Source organism: Centruroides sculpturatus, unplaced genomic scaffold (assembly GCF_000671375.1).
Source record: "Centruroides sculpturatus isolate CEXI.00-Female unplaced genomic scaffold, Cexi_2.0 scaffold1309, whole genome shotgun sequence".
In the NCBI taxonomy this organism is placed as follows: domain Eukaryota; kingdom Metazoa; phylum Arthropoda; class Arachnida; order Scorpiones; family Buthidae; genus Centruroides; species Centruroides sculpturatus.
Genome location: NW_019385432.1, coordinates 214303 through 234790, shown reverse-complemented (window position 1 = coordinate 234790; position 20488 = coordinate 214303). Strand labels below are relative to the sequence as shown.

Below are 20488 nucleotides of genomic sequence, written 5' to 3'. Positions count from 1 at the left end.
TAATGTAACATCGTATGGTGAGTTTTTGTTCGTATCGTGAAGCAAAAATATGTTCGAATTCCATGTCATATCCTGAAACTTTCGTATGATGGGGCGTTTGTATCCTGAGGTATCACTGTATATGAATATGTTAGAAAAAATTGTTGATAAAAAAATTCTATACCTCATTATGCTGTTTTCTTTGCTCTTCATCTAAAGGATGGAGACAGGGTTTACCACATAGTTCGCATATATCACCATGCAAATACGAACACTGATCACCGTACGGACAAACTTCACCCATGGCGAATGGACACAAAAGTTGTTCAGAGTGAGATGGAGGCGACTCGCTGTTGCCGCTTTCTGGAGATTTTGGCTTTACTGTTTCGGCGTAAGATTTCACAGAGGAAGAAAATACTGCTGAAATTTGTTGATAATTAACATTTAATGCAATTTGTTCTTAAATAGCATCACAATATTTTATGATAAGTCAGAATTACGGTACCTCGAGGAACAAATTCCGGTGCGAGAGCCCACTGCGGTGAACCGGGTCCAGCGGTTGTTTGAGACATTTCTTCGCCGAACCCGCTGTCAGAAGAAAGTCCTTGTTTCCTGAGCACTGTCATATTAGCTAAAATATAAAGTTTAGATTAAAATGTTAGAAAGTTAATTTAGATGCATTATTCAAGAGATTTCATATGTTATTAAATGTTTAGAAAACAACTGAATTATTATTAAATAAAAATACACAGAAGAAAAAACGTTACGTAAGCGACATTTAACGTGAAATCGATTTATTTTTCCATTACAAGAATATTTTTTCTATTTTTTCCCTTATGTTTCGGCTTTCCATTATCCGATAATTAATTTATAAGAGTAATTTTTTAAAAAGTAAAAATACATTTTCGTTTAAAAAAAAAATTTAAAATTATATTAAAAATAAAAACTTACACTGAACACTTAGAGCAAATAATTCTACTGTGAGATCAAATGAAACTGGTAATCGACCTTGTAATATATCTTGTTTAATTTGCAAAAAAAACTGATATCTGCAACATAATATAATAAATCTAAAAAATATTGAAACATCACAAATCATTTTACGCATCTCTGTTTACTCTTTTGAAACAATCAAAAATTGAAAATCTTTGGTAATTTTTTTTTGTCAGATAGCTCTAAAAATTTCAGAAAACATTTAAATTGATGTTGGAAACAACATACTAATATAATAAATACATTACTATGTTTTAGTTATTGAAAAAAGTTGGGTGTGTTTGTAATTTTGAAATGGACTGTATTGCTTAGTTGGAGTCTTAGACAGCTCCCTTTTATTTATTTATTTGTTTGTTTGTTTATATTTTTTTTTTTTTTTTTTGCATTTTCTTTGTGCTTTTCCTTCTTTTTGCTTTTTGCTTGGTGTCCTAAAACTTCCAAATAATCTTACTGCAAGTCCTAAGGTATGTAAAGTCAATTAATTAATGATAATAAATTGCTTTAAAATTAAAAATTTTTTTTTGGTCACAATTAGGTGCATTGATAGACACTGGGCATTTTTGCATCACTCTTTATTCTGTAAGATCTTGTGGGCTGATAACCTAGTTGTGACACAAAAAAGCAAATAAAAGAATTTTCCAGCGCTCTCTACTCTGTGGATAAAAGGCAGAAAACCCCCAAGAAGGTACAGATGGTAACAAGGAAGACGTTCGTATTACACCAGTTCCGATTTTAGAAAATCTTTGTGTTTTTAATTGGAAATCTTTTTGTGTTTTTTAAAAGGACTTTTTTAAACTTTTTGGTGGCTAGTAGCCTAGAAAGGAAGGTCGGTCGGTGGAAAAGTATTGTCTATAACGCAAAAGTATGAAATGGTGATCCCTATTTGGGCGAACTTGTCTTCAAATAATAATAAAAAATAAAAAGAACCATCGGTCAAAAAATTATGAATAAAAGAAGACACACTTTCAAAGTAGTCTTCTTTATTCATTATCTCGAGTATAGGCTACACCTAATGTTGGATAAAAATTTAGGATAAAAAAGTGCAGCCTATAAATGAGTAAATATGATATTATCTGTTTGAGAATTTTTTTGTAAATTTTTAAAATTTATACTTATTGTCCCAGCCATTTTTATTAAAAGTGTTTATTTTGTTCAAGCATGATATTCTGCATGGTCTCATCAGTGTATCTAGTTTGACTACACATAGCTTTCTTTTAATATTCTCCATATAATAATATACTTTTCACTTCCCTCACACAAGTATTTTGTTTTTCTCGTGCTAATAGATTATACATGCACACATAAAAGATACCATTCGTGTTATATTAAAGTGCATTTGAAAGAGATTGCACGGAAATTAATTCATCTAAAAAGGCCAGCCTTGGCAATGTTTTTTTGATAGTTGGTAATTTTGTCATAGTTTTGATATCATCACTACTGCGCTTATCAGTTTTTTGTAAAATAACTAAAGAATGTTATTTTTTGGCTTAACTTTAAACCATAGTTTAATAAATACAAAATACTGTTGTTGTTACATCTAATATGAACAAATCACTGATTTTTACTGACAGCATAGTTTCCATTTGTGGAAAAATCCTGTAGGAAACGAAAGACCTTATTACTATTAGAGAAAAATTGTGTAAGTAACAACTTTGGAAAACATACCTAAAATAAAGTTAATATTATTTACACATTAATCCATTCTCCAAATACACAAAATGTTCAGAATAACATATTTTGGTGTGATTGAAATGACATCAGAATTCCAAGATGAATAATAATATGGATAATAGAACATTATTTGCCAATCATACAATATTTCATGCTTATTTTCTAACCCTTTACACATTTTTTCAAAAGTTAAATGTTGATGGATATCTAAATGCTTTGTAATATAGGAAAAAGTCTGATAACACAGAGATTGAAGATATACAAGAATGACATGTCTTATACGAGAGTATGTATAAGTATGCATGTAATTGTGTCTTGTATATGATTTATTTTTCAGCTATAATTTTTACAGTGCATGTGATAATGTTTTAATGCAAAAAATTTCAGCAAAAGTAAGCTGGTAAGACACCTGCAGTTATCATCTTCAGAAAAACCATATGTTTTATGAAAATGTTTGTAATTGTACTTTTACACAATACAGTAGAGCGTCGATTATCCGAATATTGGTCAACTGAAACGTCAATTAATCGAAAGCTTTCCAGTTGGCAAATTTAAATTTCTGTTAGTGCTATGGCACTGCAATATTTGGCTGTCTTGGGCTACTCCAATATTATTTTTGTTGGTGTGCATGTTTTAGCTGGCAGCACTGGCGTGACCATGAGAGGGTACTTAAGGACTTGCCAGGATTTGAACGAATTTCAACGGGATAGGTTAATATATTTTTTCGTACATACAGTCGACCCCCCTATAAGATCATTGATTTTTCCGTTTTATCTGAATTACATGTTGNATTATCCTCTAGTGGCAACAAAAAACACTTATAAAATTTATACATTTAAAACAAAATTTAATGCTCTGTGAAACAAAAAGAATATGAATGGTGTTCCATGTCTCTAAGAAAAGTTAGTAAGTACTAATATATGTCATAAATAAACCTAGTTGTTAAAGATCAATGCCCAGAAACACTACAAACTGAGTCAATCATCCATTTCAGTCAAGTCATAAGGGAAAACTTGTCAAATAAGATGCATATTTGTGTGGTTAACCAAATACTAGTCATTCAGCCTTGTTTCACATCAATTCTAATTGATTGTATTTCATGAAAAGTACATTATTTTATCTATTAGTAGCCCACAATATTGACATTGTATTATTATTTTTTTGCCATGATATTCAACAACTAAATAAAATGTTTCTGTTAATATAGTAAAACCTGTGTAAACCAGAATCAAACTTTATAAAATTTATTTGAAATTTAATCCAAATCAATCCACAATGATACTAACTAAAGATGCAAGTATTCAAATGCAAAGATTGAGGAATATTCCATTTTACTAAGTTTTCATCATTCTTGAGAACTTGCACTAGATATTTGAATACAAGTTTGTGCAATGGCAAACTTGTATTCAAATATTGTCTCAAATGAGCCAATTTGAGACCAAAATCCCAGTATTTTACTCTGACATCAGAAATACTAATTGTATTACAATGATACAGAGACCAAATTATTCCATAATCTGACTTCTTGGAAAATGTTAATACACTAGTTAATCACTACTTCATTAATCATCTGTAATTACTAATAATCTTAACCAACTTGTTCTCAAATAATTGGAACTAGTTAGTTACTAATTACTCCGTACAAAGCAAATTGGCAGTAAATGTTATACCTTACATTCCTCATTTTCAACAAATTACATTCATTGTGTGTTCTCAAGAACTTAAATTCTTAGAAATGCATTCAAATCTTGAAAGACTTTGATCCTTAAAAGTACTGAATTCCGCCCAGATTAATTCCAACAAAGACTAACTCAGTAGAGTCCTGGTAACTCAACATTCAGTAAAACTCATTGTGTCGTCCAAAAAAAATAAATACACGTAACCTAATTTTTACCTCTGTAACTTAACACCAGGATCAAATAAATTATCATTCCTCACTGATAACAGTATCAATTCCACATGTTAAGAAAGAATATAATCTTTTTTCCAAAGTACCACTGCAAAATGTCATAAGGCCAAAGTAACTAACTTGAAAAGTAACCACTGAATAGCCAATATTTTTAAATTAAAATTTAACTACAAATAGAAATAGTCTCTATTGGTAAGCAGTTAATACATATACAAATTTTCACATATATCTTTACAAAAACTTTTCTATTCGGACTATCATCATCACTATAAAACTTGTTGTTTTTGCTAACTCATACAATAGACAATAACATAGAAAGTTAAAATCAAAGCCTGCTTTATGTTTAGCATACTATTTGCAAATCTTAGCCTGCATTATGTTGAGTTTGAAGGACTCTACTGTACTGTATTAGCAAAGGCCTTGTATCTGTATATCTTCGTACATATGAACTTTCATTTCTCTGAAAAAGTTTGAAATCATTTTGGTCTGCTTTGTGATCAAAAAGCAACCCACACTTGCTGCCAGCAGCACAAATACAAAATATATCTCTGTGGTACTCATATTACATCTGTAAATTTGTAATATGTGAAAATTGATTTCTCATAAATAATTAAAGGGATAAGTTGAATGAGGTAATTATATATGCAAAATGAAAACTGCAAAGTAGCATGCTGTACAGCTTTGTTCTTGTTTACTTTAGTGACAAGGCTAAGTTTCACCGTTCGGGGAAGGTGAATCAGCTTAACATCAAGGTGTGGAAGACAAGAATTCCATACAAAGCTTTAGAAGTTGTTTTGGATTTGTTGAAAACATACTTTCAGTATGTTTTCTGCAGTGTCTCTGTTACACAAGTGTGATGCCAGTTTTCTTTGCAAAACAGACAATGGAATGAATTGCCCCGATATGTTGGTACAGTGGTTAATAAACTGAGCTCAAGGCAATTCTGAAGACTTCATTCACCAAAATGTGAGACTGCACTACATTGCTGCTGAGAAGTCAAAACTTATCAACACCAAACTCTTCCAGTGGTGGATGGAAAGAACAGCAGGACAAGTTCTGGTGCAGATGTGATGGCTACCACACTCACCAGACTCAACATCTTTTATCTTTGGATCTACAACAAAGAATTTTGGATATGATCTTTCTTTTCCAGTAAATCTGGACAAGCTGTGACAGTATCATTCTGGCCTCATTTACCCATTCAAGACATTCCATTAGATATGGGCAAAATTAGAATGCTGGGTGTATCATGTGTTGGGAACCCACAGTACACATATTCAGCACTTTTAAAGTATGTAAACTTAAGAAAGATTTTTCCATAAATTATCATAAATTGTTGTATCTTATCATATGGTGTAATAAAATTTTGTAATGCTAACATTCTTTCTAACTAATCTTTGCCAATTATTCTTGTCATCAAATTCACAGTAGACAAGAATAAATGGCAAAAATTAAAACAAATCAATAAAGGATAACCATGAATTATTCATAGTAATGGACTGCACAGTTGATATTTCAATGGTTTAAATTTTCATTTTTTTTTTTCCTTTATAAATGCTATTATTAAGAACATTTGATGTAAATAAATTAGTAATACATTAATATGTTAACTGTCTTTGTAGTTGACCACATCCAAGTTTTCAAACTGCTAAAATAATTTTTAACAATTTTCATTCATCACAAGTTTACTACAATTTTTTCCATTTATCCATGTAAGTTTCAAGTATTTGCCATCAGAGGTGTGTCTATGTTTGTATTGTTTCAAAAAATCATTTCATTTATGTTCTCAACAATTATCTATGACTGTTTATTAAAATTTAATGGTATTTTTATTTTTGTAATATGATGTTCTTGTACATACATGCACACAAAAATGTGTTTCAATTATTATTTATACAATGTAGAAGACCTGAAAGTGATGTGAAACAATAGTAACCATTTTAAGAATTACCAACAACACAAAAAGCAGTTATATCAGCCCAAAAATATGGGTAATGTCAGAGATGACAAAGAGACAAGAAATCTATTTTTTTATTAAATAATTAACATGTTTGAAATGAGACAAGATTAATTTATTACATATTACATAAAGTCCATATGGCATTAAAAGATTAAAGGGGGAAAAATCAATTATTTCTTTATCCGATAAACATAAACTATCTGCAATTTGTACTACTGTATTTTAGAATGAATTAACTTATTAATTAAATGAAAGTAAGACTTCTTTGTTATTTAATTTGAATCAAAGGCAAAAAATTGCTAATAGACCAACAACTTAAACTAAGAGGTAATACAGGTATAAAGAGTATATACTATCAGTCTTTATTGTATATTTAACTTACTTTATTTATCCACATTTTTGTGAAATCATTTATGCAAAAACATTCACTAATATTGCTCATAACTATTGACTGTAGATGATTATTATATTAAGCAAAGTCATCTGGTTGTTGATAAGTGAAATTTAACATTTAATTCTCGTAAACCTTAAAAGTCCGGTATTGAAATTTTGTTCTTCGCATTCACAAGTTTGATTCCTACTGGTTTTACAAACCTGAAGAAGACCGAAGTACAGTCAAAAACGTTTGTTTTCTATTAAAGGTGTCAATACTGGACTTTTAAGGTTTACAAGAGTTAATTGTTTGCATTCCAGTATTTATGTGAGAGGTTATTTATTGAAATTTAACATCAGCAAAGTAAGGAAAATGTTTAGTAAGTGGAAACATCCATTGTGAATTATGTTGCCAAATTTGTTTCAAATAAACTGCACACACTGGATTATTCACATGAATATAGTACTGTATACCATTTTTGTGAATACAGGAGAAACTCAATTATCCAAACTTCATAGGACCAGGGGATGTTTTGGATAAATGAAATTTCAAATGATCCAGAAATTCTCATTCGTGTTCTGGCTACATCAAGCACCTTGTTTTTAAAGTTTTGTGATCTATAACTACTCTTATGCAATTACTGAATTTAAATTAATTTACTCAAAATCTAATGTAACATTACATATACAGTAGAGCGTCGATTATCCCAATCAATTGGGGACTGGGGTGATTCGGATAACTTNGATAAAATTAAACTAACTTATAAATTTGATAATTAGAAAATTTTTATTTGGAAATTCTTATAATTTATATCAATAATCAATCATACCTAATGTTTTTGCTTTCGAACTGCTTCATTTTCCTCCACTGGCGAATACAAGTGAGACAGAATACGTGATTACACTTCTCCAAGATTCCAAACCTCCGTTCTGTAGGGGGTTCTTTTTCTACCACTATTTCCATACAAATACCACACGTCTTTCCAAGGCTACGTTGAACAGCAAACGACAGTTCCATGTCCCTTTCTATTTCTTGTGTACATTCCTGTAGCGAAAATAAACCAACTCTTAAATTTTTCCAGAAATATTTTTATACATATATAATCTCTCAAACTATTAATGTTTAAAATTAGGGTTGTTATTTGAACAGGTTTCAGAAAAACCAAAACATTAGTTTAATACAAAATTATTTTAATTTATATTTAATTAGTTTAATTTTGGCTTTGTCTCGTCTACTTCATTTTGTGTATAGTAGTACCTCAGGATATGAAATTAATCCGTTCCGAAACTGAGATCGTATCATGAAAATATCGTAAGGTGAATCATTTTTCCCCATACGATTACATGTAAAACCAAATAATCCATTCCAACATGAAAAACACACTCAAATTAAAGCTAAGTAGTACATTGAAAAAAAATAACTTTAGTAAGGAAAACACTGAAAAATGCATTTTGTAGTTTTAAATGTATAAATAACCATAATAGAATAATAATTGATTAAAAAAAATGTAGTTTTATTTGCACTTTACTTTTGAGAATAGACAACGGTGAGGTGTAAACTGGTGGCAGAGGAAAGGGAGAAGGGAAATGATACTAAAACTTAACTTACATAACATAATGTAACAATAACTTTAAAATAACTTAACACTAATTTTTTAACTTTTCTATTTTGTATTTATTTTTAAATTTTTTATTCACTGCTTTTTGCTTTCTTTCCTTCAATTCCACTAGCACTTTCACTGGATAGAGGTCGCTTGGTAAAATATCTATCCAAAGAGTTTTGGCTTTGCCTACTTTTTGAAATGTTTCTAAAATGACTTAGGCAAATGTCATTACACTGAGCAGCAATACAGCCAGTGTGAACCTTTTCGGGATGTTTCTTTTCAATAAAATCAGTCACTTTCTGATAATACCTCAAGATTTCCTTTATCGAGCGAGATCCTTCCATGACGAAGCAAACACACGGACTGAGACTGATGAACAGAAGTGAATAAAAAATGGCACTGCGAAGTAATGTAACATCGTATGGTGAGTTTTTGTTCGTATCGTGAAGCAAAAATATGTTCGAATTCCATGTCATATCCTGAAACTTTCGTATGATGGGGCGTTTGTATCCTGAGGTATCACTGTATATGAATATGTTAGAAAAAATTGTTGATAAAAAAATTCTATACCTCATTATGCTGTTTTCTTTGCTCTTCATCTAAAGGATGGAGACAGGGTTTACCACATAGTTCGCATATATCACCATGCAAATACGAACACTGATCACCGTACGGACAAACTTCACCCATGGCGAATGGACACAAAAGTTGTTCAGAGTGAGATGGAGGCGACTCGCTGTTGCCGCTTTCTGGAGATTTTGGCTTTACTGTTTCGGCGTAAGATTTCACAGAGGAAGAAAATACTGCTGAAATTTGTTGATAATTAACATTTAATGCAATTTGTTCTTAAATAGCATCACAATATTTTATGATAAGTCAGAATTACGGTACCTCGAGGAACAAATTCCGGTGCGAGAGCCCACTGCGGTGAACCGGGTCCAGCGGTTGTTTGAGACATTTCTTCGCCGAACCCGCTGTCAGAAGAAAGTCCTTGTTTCCTGAGCACTGTCATATTAGCTAAAATATAAAGTTTAGATTAAAATGTTAGAAAGTTAATTTAGATGCATTATTCAAGAGATTTCATATGTTATTAAATGTTTAGAAAACAACTGAATTATTATTAAATAAAAATACAATAAATTTAGTTTTATTATAGTATGTTTTGCTATAAACAAAAGTAATATTCTTAATTTTCTGCTGAAATAAACTGAAAATGCTAGTTCCACACTTCAATGGTTAATGCAAGTCTTGCAGAAAGACTTATTTACCTAACAAGAGTTTAAGCATATATGAAACATTATTCACACTTTTTACAGAATTATCAAGAAAATTATTTTGGGGATTGCATTTGACTTTTGTCTACTTTCCATTTCTTTTTATGTGAATTGTTACTCCATAACAATGCATGTCTTTTGTTATTTCCCATCTGATAGGGATAATGTAGGCAACCATGCCTTTCCTTCTAAGTGTTTGTTTATATGAAGAAACTGCAAAAACTCCATGTTCAAAATATTCAAATACCAGAAAGGCCATTCTGGTATCAATCCCATTTTTCCCACATAATAAATTAGAATTAGATGAAACATAGTAAGTATATCAAGGAAAGGAAGAGACAAATGTAAAATGTGATATGTAAAGGATACATTGATAACAGAGACGTCTATGAATATTACTGTACTGTACCTACAGTTCTGGAAAACGTTTGGCTTTTCAAACTTTCTATTAAAATTAACTGATCTGTAAATGTTGTCATTTAGATATTAAAATAACCATAAACCAAATATTAAATAAAAATTTATTTTTATATTTAAGAAATTCAACAAATACAACAAATTATTTGTAAAATTTGTATTTGCTTGCAATTTGCCTGGAAAAAACTTTGAGACCATGATCAAGAAAGAACAGTAAATACAAAACATAGTGGAAAAAAAGACAATATTTAATACTTAGTTTGTTTACCATTAAACCTGAATAACATCAATCAATGAATGATGCAGACACGAAAATATTCAGGATCACCCACGCAGGTCAATGAGGTCAACATGAAAATTTTCGGGAACAACGCAGGACGGGTTAATAAGATTCTTATTCATTAAATTAGTTTTATGAAAATCTGAGGTTTTAATTAGAATTTGAAAACATAACTATTAAAATTATTACAGCACCTACAACACTTGGCATTTCAGACCACCATTTCCCTCTGTTAGTATGTTATATCAAGAGTCACCAGTATACGGCTTCTTGAGTACAAGAAAAATAATTTACAGATTCTAATTTTCTCATTAAATGAATTATAATGGATATAAACCTTGATTCAAATAAACTGTATTGTGGTTTATATTGACTATAAATCACTCTGATAAAATTAAACTAACTTATAAATTTGATAATTAGAAAATTTTTATTTGGAAATTCTTATAATTTATATCAATAATCAATCATACCTAATGTTTTTGCTTTCGAACTGCTTCATTTTCCTCCACTGGCGAATACAAGTGAGACAGAATACGTGATTACACTTCTCCAAGATTCCAAACCTCCGTTCTGTAGGGGGTTCTTTTTCTACCACTATTTCCATACAAATACCACACGTCTTTCCAAGGCTACGTTGAACAGCAAACGACAGTTCCATGTCCCTTTCTATTTCTTGTGTACATTCCTGTAGCGAAAATAAACCAACTCTTAAATTTTTCCAGAAATATTTTTATACATATATAATCTCTCAAACTATTAATGTTTAAAATTAGGGTTGTTATTTGAACAGGTTTCAGAAAAACCAAAACATTAGTTTAATACAAAATTATTTTAATTTATATTTAATTAGTTTAATTTTGGCTTTGTCTCGTCTACTTCATTTTGTGTATAGTAGTACCTCAGGATATGAAATTAATCCGTTCCGAAACTGAGATCGTATCATGAAAATATCGTAAGGTGAATCATTTTTCCCCATACGATTACATGTAAAACCAAATAATCCATTCCAACATGAAAAACACACTCAAATTAAAGCTAAGTAGTACATTGAAAAAAAATAACTTTAGTAAGGAAAACACTGAAAAATGCATTTTGTAGTTTTAAATGTATAAATAACCATAATAGAATAATAATTGATTAAAAAAAATGTAGTTTTATTTGCACTTTACTTTTGAGAATAGACAACGGTGAGGTGTAAACTGGTGGCAGAGGAAAGGGAGAAGGGAAATGATACTAAAACTTAACTTACATAACATAATGTAACAATAACTTTAAAATAACTTAACACTAATTTTTTAACTTTTCTATTTTGTATTTATTTTTAAATTTTTTATTCACTGCTTTTTGCTTTCTTTCCTTCAATTCCACTAGCACTTTCACTGGATAGAGGTCGCTTGGTAAAATATCTATCCAAAGAGTTTTGGCTTTGCCTACTTTTTGAAATGTTTCTAAAATGACTTAGGCAAATGTCATTACACTGAGCAGCAATACAGCCAGTGTGAACCTTTTCGGGATGTTTCTTTTCAATAAAATCAGTCACTTTCTGATAATACCTCAAGATTTCCTTTATCGAGCGAGATCCTTCCATGACGAAGCAAACACACGGACTGAGACTGATGAACAGAAGTGAATAAAAAATGGCACTGCGAAGTAATGTAACATCGTATGGTGAGTTTTTGTTCGTATCGTGAAGCAAAAATATGTTCGAATTCCATGTCATATCCTGAAACTTTCGTATGATGGGGCGTTTGTATCCTGAGGTATCACTGTATATGAATATGTTAGAAAAAATTGTTGATAAAAAAATTCTATACCTCATTATGCTGTTTTCTTTGCTCTTCATCTAAAGGATGGAGACAGGGTTTACCACATAGTTCGCATATATCACCATGCAAATACGAACACTGATCACCGTACGGACAAACTTCACCCATGGCGAATGGACACAAAAGTTGTTCAGAGTGAGATGGAGGCGACTCGCTGTTGCCGCTTTCTGGAGATTTTGGCTTTACTGTTTCGGCGTAAGATTTCACAGAGGAAGAAAATACTGCTGAAATTTGTTGATAATTAACATTTAATGCAATTTGTTCTTAAATAGCATCACAATATTTTATGAAAAGTCAGAATTACGGTACCTCGAGGAACAAATTCCGGTGCGAGAGCCCACTGCGGTGAACCGGGTCCAGCGGTTGTTTGAGACATTTCTTCGCCGAACCCGCTGTCAGAAGAAAGTCCTTGTTTCCTGAGCACTGTCATATTAGCTAAAATATAAAGTTTAGATTAAAATGTTAGAAAGTTAATTTAGATGCATTATTCAAGAGATTTCATATGTTATTAAATGTTTAGAAAACAACTGAATTATTATTAAATAAAAATACAATAAATTTAGTTTTATTATAGTATGTTTTGCTATAAACAAAAGTAATATTCTTAATTTTCTGCTGAAATAAACTGAAAATGCTAGTTCCACACTTCAATGGTTAATGCAAGTCTTGCAGAAAGACTTATTTACCTAACAAGAGTTTAAGCATATATGAAACATTATTCACACTTTTTACAGAATTATCAAGAAAATTATTTTGGGGATTGCATTTGACTTTTGTCTACTTTCCATTTCTTTTTATGTGAATTGTTACTCCATAACAATGCATGTCTTTTGTTATTTCCCATCTGATAGGGATAATGTAGGCAACCATGCCTTTCCTTCTAAGTGTTTGTTTATATGAAGAAACTGCAAAAACTCCATGTTCAAAATATTCAAATACCAGAAAGGCCATTCTGGTATCAATCCCATTTTTCCCACATAATAAATTAGAATTAGATGAAACATAGTAAGTATATCAAGGAAAGGAAGAGACAAATGTAAAATGTGATATGTAAAGGATACATTGATAACAGAGACGTCTATGAATATTACTGTACTGTACCTACAGTTCTGGAAAACGTTTGGCTTTTCAAACTTTCTATTAAAATTAACTGATCTGTAAATGTTGTCATTTAGATATTAAAATAACCATAAACCAAATATTAAATAAAAATTTATTTTTATATTTAAGAAATTCAACAAATACAACAAATTATTTGTAAAATTTGTATTTGCTTGCAATTTGCCTGGAAAAAACTTTGAGACCATGATCAAGAAAGAACAGTAAATACAAAACATAGTGGAAAAAAAGACAATATTTAATACTTAGTTTGTTTACCATTAAACCTGAATAACATCAATCAATGAATTGGTTATAGAGTTAGTAAGAGTTGTTAGCCTTTCAGGATCAACTTCATCCCAAGCAGTCACAATTGCTTTTTTTAAGATCAAACACATGATTAAATTTTTTTCCATTTGCATAGATCACTCTTACTTAATCATTCCAAAGGTTTTCTATTGAGTTTAAATCCTAGTTATGCAGTAACTGTGACAAAACATTAAAATTATTTATTGTCAGACACAATCATATCACTGTTGGGGTAGCATTTTCTTGTTAGAAAATAGAATTTTCATTCATTGCTTCATCACTTAATAATAGAAGATAATTTCTCATCAAATCTTGACAGTATAATGCCTTTGAACAAGATGAAATAAAAGCAATAGATGAATTTAACTGATGAGTGAAACCGTCCACACTGCACATTATCATGGATCCTCCACCTTGTATACAATGTGTTAGAGATGAGGTTGGTGACATATATCATGCCAAAAGTATTGCAAACCATCAGGGCCATCTAGGTTAAATTTCTTCTCATCACTAAAAGCTCCATGGCCAATATAACACGTTGCAAACTTGCCTTTCCATATGGGAGATTGTCCCTTTTCGCTGTGACTGCATTTTAATGTTTGCATGACTTAAAGACTTTTGCAGAATATATCTTGTCAGCAGAAAATTTTTTTGGCCTATCATAACATTTAGTTTTGTCATAATTGTCCGAGTCCTTTAAGTAATTGTGAATTATTGTCTCTGATCTTCCTAGTAGGCCTGCAATAACACATTCAGATTTCCACAGTCTTTGAATGACATATTTTGCCTGTTTTTTTTATCTGTTAATGTTTTACTAGATCCCATTTTCACTGAAAGTTGAAAGCACATGGACGTGTGCAAATTAGGTTACAATGTGTATAATATTTTAGAATATTGTAAAATATGAATTTTTGATCCTGGTCTCAAACTTTTTCCAGACAAATTGCAAGCAATAATTTGTTATATTTGAATTTCTTATAGATGAAAATAAATTTTTACTTCATATTTGATTTATAGTTATTTTAATACCTAAACAACAATATATTTACATGAGTTCAGTTAATTTTGATGGGAAATTTGAAAACCCAGGTGGTCTCAAACTTTTTTCCAGAACTGTAGTTATATACTGCTTTGGAGATCTGATTTCAACCAGACTTGCAAAATTTATCATTAATATTATGGGTCAATCTTCATCTGGATAAAACCACGAAATTCTAGTAGCCTATCACAGGTTCAAGCCTCATCAATAACTGGAAAAGTGGCATTTTCTAATGTTCTTTTATGTGTCTAACATCTAAATAGGAACTAGATTTCCATAAAAAGTCTTGCTGGGAGGAGCCCCCTTTGGCAGATTTCCCATGTATCACATTGCCATATCCCCCTATAATCACAATACAATCAAAAATATTTTTACTTGTATTAATTCCAGATCCTGAGGAATGGTCAGTTTTATCAGTATTCTGAAGGGCCGGTGTCGACCAAGCTGTCTGATGAGAATTCCATGATGAAGTTTCTGAACTAGGAGAAGCCATCCTGGATGTATTTGTAATGATGCCGCTATTTGCGGTTCTAACTGTAGGTGACTGCAATACTCTGTTGTTGTTACCTCTCGGGGGTCTTATATGATCATACCTGCAATATTAAACAATATATGTTTAATGCATTCAATTATAAAAACATTATTTAAATAATTTTAATATTTCCTCATCAAAATTATTTTAAAATAAACTAATTACATTTATAACAACAATATAAAGCTAAACTACATGTAAAATTTTACAATCATTGGAGATCTATCCAGAGTTCTAAGATCCCCCAGTTCTTGGTAGACTTCACCTTCTCATTGTAAATCATCATTATTTTCATTACATTATTATATTACAATGAGTGTCATCACTTATTGTAATAAAATAAATTTGATATTAAACATCACTACGATAAAACAATACTGTAACTAATAACATTACGAATATTAAATTACAATTTCAATAAACATTAAAGAAAACTAGTTTACTACAATATGCTATTAGAGAAGACAATCCTGTCCATATAAAAAGTTATAAAGTTTGGTTCAAGTGTTTTTTTTTTTGTCTTTTGCGTGTGTACCTATGGAGTGATTAATTGATAAATGTGTTGTTATGTTAGTGTTGTTGCTCCTTTATTCCTGATATCAAACAATGTTATCAGTGTACAGTAATTCTAATTCTATACAATATCTATTATTTGGCAAGACAGTTGTTTATTAATAAAGTTGATAGGTAAAATATACACAAAGAATGGTTCTAGTATAATTGCTTTATATCTTACAGGGCTGTGGAGTCGCGTAAAAATCTACCGACTCCAACTCTGACTTTTCCTTACCATCCGACTCCGACTAAAACACCAAAACTCCGACTCCGCAGCCCTGATATCTTACATATATATAATTGTGTGTGTGTGTGTGCGAGGTTCTCAACTCTTGTTCCACAGAATGCAAGTGTTTCACAAACTGCCTGGAGCATTCCACCAAAAAAAAATTTCAAGGTTTTTATTGAAAATTTACTCCAACATACAACAACATATTACTTTACTTGTAGACAATTCTACATTTACTATTTTATTCAATAAATTTGAAAAAATTACAAAATTTCCTATGGACAAATCCTACAAGTGTCCTTCTTCCTTTTGTTTCTTCATACACCAACAGAAAATAACAAATCTTGAGGAAGAGTCTACCTCCCTGCCTTGGCATGCAAAATGTTACAAATTATCCTCTAGTGGCAACAAAAAACACTTATAAAATTTATACATTTAAAACAAAATTTAATGCTCTGTGAAACAAAAAGAATATGAATGGTGTTCCATGTCTCTAAGAAAAGTTAGTAAGTACTAATATATGTCATAAATAAACCTAGTTGTTAAAGATCAATGCCCAGAAACACTACAAACTGAGTCAATCATCCATTTCAGTCAAGTCATAAGGGAAAACTTGTCAAATAAGATGCATATTTGTGTGGTTAACCAAATACTAGTCATTCAGCCTTGTTTCACATCAATTCTAATTGATTGTATTTCATGAAAAGTACATTATTTTATCTATTAGTAGCCCACAATATTGACATTGTATTATTATTTTTTTGCCATGATATTCAACAACTAAATAAAATGTTTCTGTTAATATAGTAAAACCTGTGTAAACCAGAATCAAACTTTATAAAATTTATTTGAAATTTAATCCAAATCAATCCACAATGATACTAACTAAAGATGCAAGTATTCAAATGCAAAGATTGAGGAATATTCCATTTTACTAAGTTTTCATCATTCTTGAGAACTTGCACTAGATATTTGAATACAAGTTTGTGCAATGGCAAACTTGTATTCAAATATTGTCTCAAATGAGCCAATTTGAGACCAAAATCCCAGTATTTTACTCTGACATCAGAAATACTAATTGTATTACAATGATACAGAGACCAAATTATTCCATAATCTGACTTCTTGGAAAATGTTAATACACTAGTTAATCACTACTTCATTAATCATCTGTAATTACTAATAATCTTAACCAACTTGTTCTCAAATAATTGGAACTAGTTAGTTACTAATTACTCCGTACAAAGCAAATTGGCAGTAAATGTTATACCTTACATTCCTCATTTTCAACAAATTACATTCATTGTGTGTTCTCAAGAACTTAAATTCTTAGAAATGCATTCAAATCTTGAAAGACTTTGATCCTTAAAAGTACTGAATTCCGCCCAGATTAATTCCAACAAAGACTAACTCAGTAGAGTCCTGGTAACTCAACATTCAGTAAAACTCATTGTGTCGTCCAAAAAAAATAAATACACGTAACCTAATTTTTACCTCTGTAACTTAACACCAGGATCAAATAAATTATCATTCCTCACTGATAACAGTATCAATTCCACATGTTAAGAAAGAATATAATCTTTTTTCCAAAGTACCACTGCAAAATGTCATAAGGCCAAAGTAACTAACTTGAAAAGTAACCACTGAATAGCCAATATTTTTAAATTAAAATTTAACTACAAATAGAAATAGTCTCTATTGGTAAGCAGTTAATACATATACAAATTTTCACATATATCTTTACAAAAACTTTTCTATTCGGACTATCATCATCACTATAAAACTTGTTGTTTTTGCTAACTCATACAATAGACAATAACATAGAAAGTTAAAATCAAAGCCTGCTTTATGTTTAGCATACTATTTGCAAATCTTAGCCTGCATTATGTTGAGTTTGAAGGACTCTACTGTACTGTATTAGCAAAGGCCTTGTATCTGTATATCTTCGTACATATGAACTTTCATTTCTCTGAAAAAGTTTGAAATCATTTTGGTCTGCTTTGTGATCAAAAAGCAACCCACACTTGCTGCCAGCAGCACAAATACAAAATATATCTCTGTGGTACTCATATTACATCTGTAAATTTGTAATATGTGAAAATTGATTTCTCATAAATAATTAAAGGGATAAGTTGAATGAGGTAATTATATATGCAAAATGAAAACTGCAAAGTAGCATGCTGTACAGCTTTGTTCTTGTTTACTTTAGTGACAAGGCTAAGTTTCACCGTTCGGGGAAGGTGAATCAGCTTAACATCAAGGTGTGGAAGACAAGAATTCCATACAAAGCTTTAGAAGTTGTTTTGGATTTGTTGAAAACATACTTTCAGTATGTTTTCTGCAGTGTCTCTGTTACACAAGTGTGATGCCAGTTTTCTTTGCAAAACAGACAATGGAATGAATTGCCCCGATATGTTGGTACAGTGGTTAATAAACTGAGCTCAAGGCAATTCTGAAGACTTCATTCACCAAAATGTGAGACTGCACTACATTGCTGCTGAGAAGTCAAAACTTATCAACACCAAACTCTTCCAGTGGTGGATGGAAAGAACAGCAGGACAAGTTCTGGTGCAGATGTGATGGCTACCACACTCACCAGACTCAACATCTTTTATCTTTGGATCTACAACAAAGAATTTTGGATATGATCTTTCTTTTCCAGTAAATCTGGACAAGCTGTGACAGTATCATTCTGGCCTCATTTACCCATTCAAGACATTCCATTAGATATGGGCAAAATTAGAATGCTGGGTGTATCATGTGTTGGGAACCCACAGTACACATATTCAGCACTTTTAAAGTATGTAAACTTAAGAAAGATTTTTCCATAAATTATCATAAATTGTTGTATCTTATCATATGGTGTAATAAAATTTTGTAATGCTAACATTCTTTCTAACTAATCTTTGCCAATTATTCTTGTCATCAAATTCACAGTAGACAAGAATAAATGGCAAAAATTAAAACAAATCAATAAAGGATAACCATGAATTATTCATAGTAATGGACTGCACAGTTGATATTTCAATGGTTTAAATTTTCATTTTTTTTTTTCCTTTATAAATGCTATTATTAAGAACATTTGATGTAAATAAATTAGTAATACATTAATATGTTAACTGTCTTTGTAGTTGACCACATCCAAGTTTTCAAACTGCTAAAATAATTTTTAACAATTTTCATTCATCACAAGTTTACTACAATTTTTTCCATTTATCCATGTAAGTTTCAAGTATTTGCCATCAGAGGTGTGTCTATGTTTGTATTGTTTCAAAAAATCATTTCATTTATGTTCTCAACAATTATCTATGACTGTTTATTAAAATTTAATGGTATTTTTATTTTTGTAATATGATGTTCTTGTACATACATGCACACAAAAATGTGTTTCAATTATTATTTATACAATGTAGAAGACCTGAAAGTGACGTGAAACAATAGTAACCATTTTAAGAATTACCAACAACACAAAAAGCAGTTATATCAGCCCAAAAATATGGGTAATGTCAGAGATGACAAAGAGACAAGAAATCTATTTTTTTATTAAATAATTAACATGTTTGAAATGAGACAAGATTAATTTATTACATATTACATAAAGTCCATATGGCATTAAAAGATTAAAGGGGGAAAAATCAATTATTTCTTTATCCGATAAACATAAACTATCTGCAATTTGTACTACTGTATTTTAGAATGAATTAACTTATTAATTAAATGAAAGTAAGACTTCTTTGTTATTTAATTTGAATCAAAGGCAAAAAATTGCTAATAGACCAACAACTTAAACTAAGAGGTAATACAGGTATAAAGAGTATATACTATCAGTCTTTATTGTATATTTAACTTACTTTATTTATCCACATTTTTGTGAAATCATTTATGCAAAAACATTCACTAATATTGCTCATAACTATTGACTGTAGATGATTATTATATTAAGCAAAGTCATCTGGTTGTTGATAAGTGAAATTTAACATTTAATTCTCGTAAACCTTAAAAGTCCGGTATTGAAATTTTGTTCTTCGCATTCACAAGTTTGATTCCTACTGGTTTTACAAACCTGAAGAAGACCGAAGTACAGTCAAAAACGTTTGTTTTCTATTAAAGGTGTCAATACTGGACTTTTAAGGTTTACAAGAGTTAATTGTTTGCATTCCAGTATTTATGTGAGAGGTTATTTATTGAAATTTAACATCAGCAAAGTAAGGAAAATGTTTAGTAAGTGGAAACATCCATTGTGAATTATGTTGCCAAATTTGTTTCAAATAAACTGCACACACTGGATTATTCACATGAATATAGTACTGTATACCATTTTTGTGAATACAGGAGAAACTCAATTATCCAAACTTCATAGGACCAGGGGATGTTTTGGATAAATGAAATTTCAAATGATCCAGAAATTCTCATTCGTGTTCTGGCTACATCAAGCACC

The 20488-nt window shown here is 30.6% G+C and overlaps 3 protein-coding genes across 5 annotated transcripts in view; all 3 read right to left on the bottom strand.

Annotated features, from left to right (window-relative positions):
• Window positions 1-141: 141 nt before the first annotated feature.
• Window positions 142-630, bottom strand: LOC111638921 (probable E3 ubiquitin-protein ligase makorin-1). Of its 2 annotated transcripts, none has more exons than XM_023384694.1 (2): window positions 485-630; window positions 142-399 (listed from the first exon to the last, which is right to left on the bottom strand). In XM_023384694.1, the coding sequence occupies exons 1-2, from the start codon at window positions 603-605 to the stop codon at window positions 158-160; spliced, it is 363 nt and encodes a 120-aa protein (XP_023240462.1). In that variant the 5' UTR covers window positions 606-630; the 3' UTR covers window positions 142-157. The 2 variants fall into 2 exon arrangements, with proteins under 2 accessions (XP_023240462.1, XP_023240463.1); XM_023384695.1 differs by having other exon boundaries at window positions 142-396.
• A 7074-nt stretch (window positions 631-7704) lies between these two features.
• LOC111638934 (probable E3 ubiquitin-protein ligase makorin-1) lies at window positions 7705-9524 on the bottom strand. The gene is made up of 3 exons (XM_023384718.1): window positions 9380-9524; window positions 9059-9294; window positions 7705-7929 (listed from the first exon to the last, which is right to left on the bottom strand). Exons 1-3 carry the CDS (start codon window positions 9498-9500, stop codon window positions 7705-7707), a joined length of 582 nt encoding a protein of 193 aa, XP_023240486.1. The 5' UTR covers window positions 9501-9524.
• A 1383-nt stretch (window positions 9525-10907) lies between these two features.
• The window catches only part of LOC111638926 (E3 ubiquitin-protein ligase makorin-1-like), a 63434-nt gene continuing 53853 nt past the window's right edge, over window positions 10908-20488 (bottom strand). The window contains exons 3-6 of one of the 2 annotated variants that reach the window (XM_023384703.1): window positions 15110-15327; window positions 12598-12723; window positions 12277-12512; window positions 10908-11147 (exon numbers count right to left, since the gene is read on the bottom strand). In XM_023384703.1, the coding sequence (XP_023240471.1) occupies window positions 10923-11147; window positions 12277-12512; window positions 12598-12723; window positions 15110-15327 (805 nt within the window). In that variant the 3' untranslated portion in view covers window positions 10908-10922. The remainder of the gene's footprint in view (window positions 11148-12276; window positions 12513-12597; window positions 12724-15109; window positions 15328-20488) is intronic. The other variant, XM_023384704.1, reaches the window with a different exon arrangement.